General features: G+C 43.5%; 1 protein-coding gene across 1 annotated transcript; it reads left to right on the top strand.

Moving 5' to 3' along the window:
- Positions 1 to 1,428: 1,428 nt before the first annotated feature.
- LOC142836092 (ribonuclease 7-like) lies at positions 1,429 to 11,385 on the top strand. The gene is given in 4 exon segments (XM_075950105.1): positions 1,429 to 1,539; positions 9,539 to 9,632; positions 9,635 to 9,856; positions 11,312 to 11,385. Coding segments are annotated over 4 exon segments (501 nt in total).
- Positions 11,386 to 11,805: the final 420 nt, after the last annotated feature.

Genomic DNA, 11,805 nt, shown 5'->3' with positions numbered 1-11,805 from the left:
CAATTCTTTTTTTTTTTTTTTTTTTTTGATTTTTCGAGACAGGGTTTCTCCATAGCCTTTTGGTTCCTGTCCTAGAACTAGCTCTTGTAGACCAGGCTGGCCTCGAACTCACAGAGATCCGCCTGCCTCTGCCTCCCGAGTGCTGGGTTAAAGGCGTGCGCCACCACCGCCCGGCTCGCTCTGCAACTTTCTATAAAATAGGGAAGGCCTGCGGAAGAATGGGAGGGGCTAGGTGCCATCTCTTGGTAAGGGAAGGTGGCCTTGATCAGTAACTGGAACTGGAGAGGCTTGGAGACATGAATCTTGAAATAACTGAGTTGTTAGGCAAGGCACTAGGGACGGTGACCCAGGATTCATCCTGTCTATTGCTGTAGATGGATTTTTCTTTGGGCCGCCAGCTCACAAAAAAATGACACAGAGACTTATTAATTATGAAGGCTCAGCCTGTAGCTTAGATTTGTGTACTACATCTTATAATTAATTTAGTCCACTTACATTAATCTATTTTCCCCATTGCTTTACCTCTCTTCCCTCTCACATACGCAGTTTCCTCTCCGTTCCCTCTGGTGTCCCTCTTACACCGAGATTCATCTCCTCCTCTTTCCTCTCTGCTCAGAAGTCTCACCTAACTTCTTCCTGCCTAGTTCTTGACCATTGGGCCTTTATTAAACCATTCAGAAGGCACCTTGGCACAGACACATCTTCACAGTGTACACAAAGAGTATTCTACAACATCTCTCTTCCTCCAGGTCCTCCAGAAGAAAAGCCATATACCTGGATGACAAGAAGTTGCGCGAGCTAACTTTCTGTACAACCCGGAGAAAGCACAACCTTTAACACCACAGAGATTGTCTCTTCGCTAATGAGCTGGAGGTACATGACAAGAAGTTGCGTGAGCTAACTTTCTGTACAACCCGGAGAAAGCACAACCTTTAACACCACAGAGATTGTCTCTTCGCTAATGAGCTGGAGGTACATGTAAAAGAAGATTAATGTCGACTCTCTCTGAAATTCAGCTGAGTTGACACCGGTGCCAGATGTTTTAATAGGAGTCACTAAAACCATGTGACCAGAGGTCAAATACAGTATAGTTTTGGATGTGAGGATTCAAGATTCCCTATTGCCGAATATGTTTAGGCAGACTCATTAGCTTACTTGGTATATGTACGTAGAGAGGTTTATTTAATGATATATGGGTTGTTTCCCAGCCTGCACCCAGTCAGAGGCAGCTTATCTCTTGCCTGCCTTTTTATTTTTAAAAATGTGTTCAGTGAGTGCTCTGGCATGTATGCCTGCAGGCCAGAAGAGGGCACCAAATCTCATTATAGATGGTTGTGAGCCACCATGTGGTTGCTGGGAATTGAACTCAGGACCTCTGGAAGAGCCATCTCCCCAACTCCTCATGCCTGTCTTAAAGAATTAGGCAATATGAACGGGTCCTCAAAGAACTGCCAGTCCATGGTCCAAGGACTGAAAGAGATGAGGGCCAGTGATGCGCTAAGTGAGAAGGGAGGACAGAGGAGGATAGGTTTGGACCAGGTGAGTTCTAGTCAGGTCAGCAGTAAGATGGACACTGCAGGAGGAGGACACTCGTGCGAGAGGGAGGTGTGGGAGAAAGGACAATGATGTAGGGAACAGGAAAAATTGATACAAAATGGAGATGGAGAGGTAAAACCCAGATAGGACATAGGGAGTCCAAGGGTGTCTCATCCTGTCCAGCTTGGGTCTAAAATCTGACAAGGGAAAATGAGAAATGAAGGAAGGACAGACACACACACAGAAAGACTGCTGTCGTGTGGGCTGTGTGCACGGAGATAGAGTCACACCAACTACTGCAGCAAGCTGGAACCCCAGCTCGCTTCTTACAGACAGCACAGAAAGTGGGTGTCTTAAGATACTTTTTTACTGCTATGATAAAAAGACACAACCAAGGCAACTCATTTTACAAAGCATTTAATTTGGGTTTACTGCTTCAGAGGGTTAAAGTCCATGACGTCAGAGTGGAGGCGTGACAGCAGGAATAGCTAAGAGCTCACATCTTGATCCTGAAGGAGGAGGCAGAGAGTGTGAGCTAACAGGGAATGGTGTGAGCTTTCCGAAACCTCAAAGCCTAGTAACACATCTCCTGCAACAGGGCCACTGTCGTGTCCTTCTACTGCTCTACAGAGACTCTATGACCAAGATGACTCTTATAAAAGAAAACGTTTAGTGGGGGAATTGCTTGGTCGCAGTGTTAGAGGGTTAGCCATGATACCATCTGGTGGGAAGCAGACAGGCATGACCCTGGAGCAGTAGCTGAAGGCTCTTTTTTTTTTTTTTTTTTTTTTTTTGAAACACAGTCTCTACATAGTTCAGACTGTCCTGGAGCTTACTATTTAGAGGGGGCTGGGCCTGGACTCACAGAGATCTACCTACCTCTTCCTCCAAAAGTGCTAGAGTTAAAGGTGTGGACCACTATTTCTGGTCCAGTAGCTAAAGATTTCACACCCTAATCTTTAGGCAGCAAAAAGTCACTGGGCCTGGCTTGGACTCTTGAAACCTCAAAGCCCATTCCTAGTGACACACATCCTCCAAGGCCACACCTCTACTCTTTCCCAAACCGTCCCGCTAACTAGAGACCAAGCATTGAAACATACGAGCTCATGGTGGCCATTCTCTCCACTATCTGGACTCGGCCTTGTAACTGCACCACAATGCAAATGCATTCAGTCCAACTTCAAAAGTCACCAGTCTTTAACAGTCTCAGACTGTTTAAAAGTCCAAAGTCTCTTCTGAGTCTTAAGGCAATTTCTTAACTGTAAACTCTTGTAAAATGAAAAAGGCAGGTCCCAGTCTTCCAACACACAATGGTAGAGAATATGCATTGTCACTCCAAAAGGGGGGAAAGAGAAAGAGAGCAGAGTGAACAAATACTGACCCACAGGTCATTTCAGATGGCTTGCGCAGTATCCCATCCCCCCACCTTTGTTGACTGCAACACACTTCTCTCTTTCGAGCTGGCACCACAATTTGAATGCTTTCCTTGGCAGGTGTCCATAGCTCTGGCATCTCCAACATCTTGGGGTCTCCAATGTAATCCAGTGTCCACCTTCACAGGTTCATGAAATGGCCTCTCTGGGCCTCCAATCAGAGCTGCCCCGGCCACATGCCTAACCTCAGCAGCTTTCCTTATGGAGGAAGATTCTACCACCTTTTTTATCTGTCTTGACTCTAAATCCAGAACTACATGGTCAATTTCTTCTGCCTGTTGGGGTCGTAATTCGGCCCCCTCCTTGACTTGCATTTGCATAAGCTTTCAGTTGATGCTGGTTTCTAAAGAGAGGAAACCCCACTGGCTGCAGGAACGCCTGCTCCTTTCACGGGCTGCATGATCGCCTGCTCCTTTCACGGGCTGCAGGATTGCCTGTTCCTTTCATGGGCTGCAGGATTGCCTGTTCCTTTCACAGGCTGCAGGATTGCCTGGGTGGCATCTTGTCCTGAGGGTGGTCGCCCCCTTCATTCCATTTTGATTCAGGACTCCCTTTAAACTTCTTATCTCTTATTCAGCACAAACTTTGGCCCCAACATGACACTTTCCAGTGCCTCTTTTCTCCTCAAACTGTGCCTTCTGTATTTCTTTTTGCCCCACTTGTTCCTTTTCATGGTGGATTTGCATAGGAGTGATCGCTACTAGCCATGTGACATAGTTAGTACCAGGCTGTCTTGAAATCTCCTCTGCTAAGGGCATTAATCCAAAGTCTTCAGTTAAGACTCCAACAAATGTTTTGGTCAAGGGCAGAAAGCAGCTACATTCTTTTCCAAAATATCACAAGAAAGGTCTGTGGGCCACTTACTAATATTCTCACCCTCTGAAACTTCTGGTGTCAAACCTCTATAGTCCAAATCCCCCTCCACACTACTGCCTTCTATGCTCCTACTCCAATGGCCCATCATCTTAGGGTTTTTTATTGCTGTGAAGAGACACCATGACCACGACAACTCTTATAAAGGAAAGTGTCTAATTGGGGCTGGTTTACAGTTCAGAGGGTTAGTCCACTACTGTCATGGTGGGAAACATGGCAGCATGCAGACAGACATGGTGCTGGAAAAGGAGCTGAGAGGTTTACATGCAGGCAACAGGAAGTGAACTTGTGCCACCCCGGGTGCAGCTTGAGCACAGGAGATCCCAAAACCCTGCAGTGACACAACAAGGCTACATCTACTACAACAAAGCCGTACCATAATAGTGCCACTCCAGGGAGAGCCATTTTCTTTCAAAACACTACACCAATTAAGCCCCACTGACTTAGTGAGGATTTCTATTGCTGCAACAAAACACCATGACCAAAAAGCAAGCTGGGAAGGAAAGGGATTATTTGGCTTTCACTTCCACATTGTTGTTCATCCCTGAAGGAAGTCGGAACAGGAACTCACACAGGGCAGGATCCTGAAAGCAGGAGCTGACACAGAAGTCATGGAGGGGTCCCACTTAGTGGCTTTCTTCATGTGGCTTCCTCAACCTGCTTTCTTATGAAACCCAGGACCACCAGCCCAGGGATGGCCCCACCCACCGTGGACTGGGCTCTCCCTCAATGATCCCTAATTGAGAAAATGCCCTACAGCTGCATCTCCTGGTGGCTTTTCTTCATCTGAAGCACCTTCCTCTCTGATGACTCTAGTTTGTGCCAAGTTGACACACAAAACCAGCCAGTACACCCACTTAAAAAGTTCGACCACTTTTCTAGTCCAAAGGCCCCAAGTTTTCCACATTTCTGCAAACAACAACTTGGTCAGGCCTGTCACAGCAATGCCCCAGTCCCTGATACCAGTTTCTGTCTTTGTCACATTTCTATTGGTATGAAGAGACACAATGACCAAGATAACTCTTATAAAGGAAAGTGTTTTATTGGGAGATTGCTTGGTTACAATTTTAGAGGTTTGGTTCACGGTCATTATGGCGGGAAGCAGACAGGCTCCAGAGCAGTAGCTGAGAGCTTTGCATTCTGGTCAGCAGGCAGCAGGCGGTGAGAAAGGCACTGGGCCTGAATAAAGCTCACCCCCAGTGACACAGCTACTCCAACCTGAAATGGAAGCTCCTCCTCAGTGACACAGATACACCAGGACTGCCATGCCTGCCACTCATTCCCAAACAGTCCACCTAGCAAACGGCCAAGCATTCAAACTCAGGGCCGATAGGAGTCATTCTCATTAAAACCTCCACAGTCATCCTTCCCAATCCTTCCCAAACAGTTCCACCAAATTTTTACAAGGTGGAATCTTATCTGGGTGGAGTCTTACCCCGAGGATACCCCTCCTATGCTGGCTAGTTTCTATGCTTACTTGTCACGAGCTAGAGTCACCTGAGATGAGAGAACCAGGCTGTAGGGAAACCCCTGGGCTGGTGGTCCTAGCTTCTTCTTCCTCCCTCTGGAAGTATCTAGTGTTAGCACAATAGTGCTTAACAAATTTCATATTAAGGAAACTAAAGATGTGATGACCAGTTTCTTATTCCTTTCCTGGATCAAGTTAGCTCATGGAAGATCAAAGGGAAAACAATTTCATTTTTACAAGGAAGATCACTTAGAATTGGTTTTTCTAAGGAGGAAATCCACTTTTTAAAAATCATACTTTACATTTTATCACTTATGTTCACTAATTGCCAGTGGGTGACATCAGATGTAGTCTGCTTGGGAAACAGGAAGTTGTGTGTTGGATGACATCACTGCATTCCCCGAGATCCAAGATCCACAGGTTGGGAATGGGATACATTGTAAAGACATGGTGGCTCCTGTAAGCATCCTCAGTCCCTCTGGCTTCTCCTCAACACAAAGCAGGGAATTATTCAATATCGCTCTTCTTTTTTTAAAAAAATTGTTTTTATTGAGCTATATATATTTCTCTACTCCCCTCCCTTCCTTTCCCCTAAACTTCAACCCTCTCCCATGGTCTCCATGCTCCCAATTTACTCAGGAGATCTTGTCTATTTCTACTTCCTATGTAGATTAGATCCATGTATGTCTCACTTAGGGTCCTCATTGTTGTCTAGGTTCTCTGGGATTGTGGTTTGTAGGCTGGTTTTCTTTGCTTTGTTTAAAATCCACCTATGAGTGAGTACATGTGATAATTGTTTTTCTGTATCTGGGTTACCTTACTAAAAATAATGTTTTCTAGCTCCATCCATTTTCCTGCAAAATTCAAGATGTCAGGGTTTTTTTTATCTTCTGTGTAGTACTCCATTGTGTAAATGTATCACATTTTCCTTATCCATACTCCAGTTGAGGGGCATTTAGGTTGTTTCCAGGTTCTGGATATGACAAACAAAGCTGCTATGAACATAGTTGAGCACATGTCCTTGTGGCATGATTGAGCAATCTTTGGATCTATACCCAAAAGTGGTGTTACTGGGTCTTAAGGAAGGTGGTTTCCTAATTTTCTAAGAAATCACCACACTGATATCCAAAGGGGCTGTACCAGCTTGCATTCCCACCAGCAATGCAGAAGTGTTCCCTTTACCCCACAACCTCTCCAGCATAAGTTATCATCAGTGTTTTTGATCTTGGCCATTCTTACAGGTGTAAGATGGAATTTCAGAGTTGTTTTGATTTGCATTTCACTGATGACTAAGAATGTTGAACATTTCGTTAAGTGTCTTTCAGCCATTTTAGATTCCTCTGTTGAGAGTTCTCTGTTTAGGTCTGTACTCCATTTTTTTTTAAAATTAGATTGCATGTTCTTTTTGTGTCCAATTTCTTGAGTTCTTTGTATATTTTGGAGATCAGCGTTCTGTCTGATGTGAGGTTAGTGAAGATCTTTTCCCATTCTGTAGGCTGTTGTTTTGTCTTGTTGACTGTGTCCTTTGCTTTACAGAAACTTTTCAGTTTCAGGAGGTCCCCTTTATTAATTGTTTCTCTCAGTGTCTGTGCTACTGGGGTTATATTTAGGAAGTGGTCTGCGGTGTCAATGTGTTCAAGTGTACTTCCCACTTTCTCTTCTATAAGGTTCAGTGTGGCTGGCTTTATGTTGAGGTTTTTGATCCATTTGTACTTGAGTTTTGTGCATGGTGATAGATATGGATCTATTTTCATTCTTCTACATGTTGATATCCAGGTATGCCAGCACCATTTTTAAATATCCTTTCTTTTTTCCATTTGATATTTTTTGCTTCTTTGTCAAAAATCAGGTGTTTGAAGATTTGCGGATTGATATTCGGGCCTTCTATTCAGTTCCATTGGCTGTATATTGCCTTTATTATGTTTAGGTATGTTCCTTGTATCCCTGCTCTCTCCAGACCTTTATCATGAAGGGATGTTGTATTTTGTTGAAGGCTTTTTCAGAAAGCATCTAATGAGATCATCATGGTTTTTTTTTCTTCTCAGTTTGTTTATATGGTAGATTACATTGACAGATTTTCATATGTTGAACCATTCCTGTGTCTCTGGGATGAAGCCAACTTGATCATGATGGATGATTTTTCTGACGTGTTTTTGGATTTTGTTTGCCATATTTTAATGAGTATTTATGCAACAATATTCATGAGTGAGATTGGTCTGTAATTCTCTTTCTTTGTAATATCTTTGTGTGATTTGGATATCAGGATAATTGTAGCTTCATAAAAAGAGTTTGGCAATGTTCTTTCTGTTTCTATTGTGTGAAACAATTTGAGGAGTATTGTTATTAGTTATTCTTTGATAATCTTGTAGAATTCTGTGTTGAAACCATCTGGCCCTGGGCTTTTTTTGGTTGGGAGACTTTTGATGACTGTTTCTTTTTTCCTTTTTTTTTTCTTTTTTTGCAGCTATGGGTCTGTTTAATTTGCTTATCTGTTCTTTGATGTGGTATTTCCCTCTGTATGCTGTGAATACCATTGAGCTGATAGGTTCAACAGAGCTAGGCAGAGAAAACTAAACTGAATGCTGGGAAAAAGAAGGTGGAGTCAGGGAGAAGTCATGGAGCTGCCACTAGAGACAGAGATGCCGAAACTTTGCTCGTAAGCCACAGCCACATGGTAATGCACAGATTAATGGAGATGGGCTAGTTTAGGATATAAGAGTTAGCCAGAAACACGCTTAAGCTATTGGCCAAACAGTATTGCAAATAATATGGTTTCTATGTGGTTATTTCAGGGCTGAACAGCCAGGAACAAACAACTGGCCTCCTAAAACAGGTCTTCATTTAATTTTGGTGATATTTATCCAGAAAATTGTCCATTTTCTTTAAGTTTTCCAATTTGGGGGAGTAAAGGTTTTCAAAATATGGCCTGATGATTCTCTGTATTTCCTCCATGTCTGTTGTTATGTTCCCCTTTTCATTTCTGATTTTGTTAATTTGGTTATATTCTCTCTCTCTCTTTCTCTTTGTTTGGATAAAGGTTTGTCTGTTTTGTTGATTTTCTCAAAGATCCAACTTTTTGTTTCATTGATTCTTTGGATTGTTTTCTTTGTTTCTATTTTGTTGATTTTAACCCTCAATTTGATTATTTCCTGCCATCTAGTCCTCCTGGGTGAGTTTGCTTCCTTTTGTTCTGGAATTTTCAGGTTTTGTGTTAAATCACTAGTGTGGGATTTTTCCAGCTTCTTTATGTAGGCATTTAGTGTTGTGAACTTTCCTTTTAAGAGTGCTTTCATTGTGTCCCATAAATTTGGGTATGCTGTATGGTCATTTTCACTGAATTTTAGGAAGTCTTTAATTTTTTCCTTTATTTCTTCCTTGACCCATTGATGATTCAGGTGAGCATTGTTTAATTTCCATGTGTTTGTAGGCTTTCTGAAATAAGTGTTGCTGTTGAATTCTAATTTTAAGCCATGGTGATCCGCTAAGATACATGGGGTTATTCCAATTTTTTTGTATCTGTTGGTGTTTGCTTAGTTACCTAGTATGTGATCAGTTTTTGAGAAGGTTCCATGAGGTGCTGAAAAGAAGGTATATTCTTTTCTGATTGGATGGAGTATTCTATAGATGTCTGTTAAGTCCATTTGATTAATAACATCTGTTAGTTCCCTTATTTCTCTGTTATTGTCTGTCTGACAGATCTGTCCAGTGGTGAGAGTGGAGTGTTGAAGTCTTCCACTATTAGCGTGTGGTGTTTAATGTGTGATTTAAGCTTTAGAAGTGTTTCTTTTACATATGAGGGTGCCCTTGTATTTGGGGCATAAACGTTCAGTATTGAGATGTCCTCTTTATGGATTTTTCCTGTGACTAATATAAAATGTTCTTTTTTGTCTCTTTTGATTGATTTTAGTTTGAGGTCTATTTTGTTAGATATTAGGATAACTACACCAGCTGTTTCTTAGGTCCATTTGAAGAAAAAACAAAACAAACAAAAAAAAACCTTTTTCCTAAACCGTTACTCTGAGGCGATGTCTGTCTTTGAGGCTGAGGTGTGTTTCTTGTATGCAGCAGAAGGATGGATTTTGTTTTCATATCTAGGCTGTTAACCTTTGTCTTTTTATAGGTGAGTTGGGTCCATTTATATTAAGGGATATTAATGACCAGTGATTGCTAGTTTCTGTTATTTTAGTTTTTGTTGTTGGTAATGTTATTGTGTGTGTTTTTCCCTAAGAGAGAAGCTACCAGCCAGAATAAGATTCTGCTCCAGACACTGTGGGTAGCTGAAGTCCCAGTCAGTACCAAGCCTAATCATGTGACTTCGTCTCAGAATTTAACATGCAGAACATGGAGCCCAGCTCTCAAGCATGCAATTCAGCAAAGGATCACACCAACAGGTATGCAAAAGACAGCAAAAACCTCAACATCTTCCTGCGTCCATCCTTTTCAAGTGTGACCTCCACCTGCCAGACCCTGACGGTAGCCTGCAAGAATGGCCAGAAGAACTCCCACCAAAGTGGAGAGCATATGTCCCTGACCTCTCCTCAGGGATGTTCTCATCTTACAGTTAGCATCCTAATGCATCTTACACAACAGGCTGCAACTCTCCCCAAGAAGATGCTCTGGGAATCCCCACTGGTTCCTATGCACTTGGACCAAGTTTTTTTTTTTTTTTTTTTTTTTTTAATTTTCCAGACTTCTTACTCTTTGGCCAAGTCCTGAACCCACCCCTGGGTACTACTGTGCTCCTTCTCTACCAGGGCCTTTTTCTCCCCCATTTCTTTTGCCATTCCTGTCTCAAGCTCTTCAGAGAGGAGCTGGGGCTGACACTTTGGGGGGCCAAGCTCCAAGGAATGTGTCTTTGTATTTTTGTTCATGTTCAGATAATTTCCCAGGATTCCAGCTCTACTCTCTAGTAGGAGAAATAACGCCTGCCGTTCAGGTGACCAGGAGATAACATGCCCTACCTCAAGTCCTCAGGCCCAGGCAGACTGCCAGTGCAGAGAGCCAAGGATTTGGCTCACAGAAGGGATGAGCAAGTTCAGGGCGGATGGGCTTCCTGGTCTGTGCCTTTGGCCATCTCCCCTCTGCCTTATCCCATGGAAATATGACAAATGGAAGAAATAAATGGAGGAGCATTTGCAATTCATAGGCAGTGCTCCTTCCAATCCTGTGGTGGAATTTTTCCAACTCTGATCTGCTGAGGTGACTTCTGTGGGGACAGAAATCTGGAAGGAAAGAAGACAAAGAAATTCCGCACCGTATTTCTCCAGCGCTTTGCACCTTTTGTGAGCCACCCAGAGAAATCATCTAATCCCTGCTAAAGATGGACTCGCCTCCTTCATAGTTGGGGAAACAACTTTCAAAAAACAGAATTTAAAAGAAGCTTGTCTGATTGGCTAGTGTGGGGCAGAACCTTGACAATTAAAGAGGTGCCATACCAGTTGGATGAAAAAAGAAAACATTGCAGAGACAAGAGGAGTAGGTAAAAGTTCACGCATGAAGAAATGAATTCTGGGAGTTCTGTAGAGCAGGGTTCCCTGTGCTGGCCACTGCACCAATGTAGCCAAGAGACTGTTTACAAGGTTAGCTGGCACATTCATTCTCTCTCCCTACCCCACTGTGCTACCAACCTAGACTCCAAGCTGGAGCTGCCGGATCCACTTGGCCTGATGGCTGGGGTAAGGGGAGTGTCCCAGTTCCGTTACATTCTCCATATCGCATTTCCCTTGACCTTAAGAAACTTCCGTGGCCCACAGCCTGCTTGTCAGAAACAGACTGGCAAAGCTGACAGAGTTTCCTTCCTTGCAGTCGCTCTCCCTTGCCTCTGCGCTCCCTGGCTCTCTGCACTGGCAGTCTGCCTGGGCCTGAGGGGGTTGAGGTAGGGCACGTCGTCATCCCCCTGTCGCCTGGACAGCAGGCATTATTTCTCCCTCTAGAGAGGAGATCTGGAATGTCCTGGGCAAGTATCTGACCTTATCACACCTTACCTCCTCCTTTTTCTCAGTCCCAAAGCGCACTGTGTCCCCTGCCCACTTTATGCCAAACAAGCCCCACTGTGACACCATCCTCGCTGAGTGATTTCCTCTCCTCTTCTGCTAGTGTGCTCCGCACCAGAGACAGATGAGCTTTGGAGCCAGGCAGAATTTCATAATCCTGCCTCCTGGCTCAAGTGACCTTGAACACTGCTCCTGGACCTTTCTCCGGGGCTATTCTTTAAAGCAAAAACAGGAATGATCCTACCTATCAAACAAATAAACACAGCATTGTATGTACAAAGATTAAGAAATAAAATTTTAAGGTCGGGCAGTGGTGACACACACCTGTAACCCCAGCACTCAAGAGGCAGACAGACTTCTGTGAGTTCAAGGCCACCCTGGTCTAGAGCTAGGGCTATTACATGGAGAAACACCCCCCCCAAAAAAACCCAGAAAAACAAACAAAAATAAATAAACAAAATATAATTTAATAAGTCCCAGAAACCAGAAGGCACCGGATACT

The sequence above is a fragment of the Microtus pennsylvanicus genome, chromosome 15 (genome assembly GCF_037038515.1).
Source record: "Microtus pennsylvanicus isolate mMicPen1 chromosome 15, mMicPen1.hap1, whole genome shotgun sequence".
NCBI classification, from domain to species: Eukaryota; Metazoa; Chordata; class Mammalia; order Rodentia; family Cricetidae; genus Microtus; species Microtus pennsylvanicus.
The sequence above is the reverse complement of the archived record's forward strand: the minus strand, read 5'-3'. Positions and strand labels throughout refer to the sequence as shown.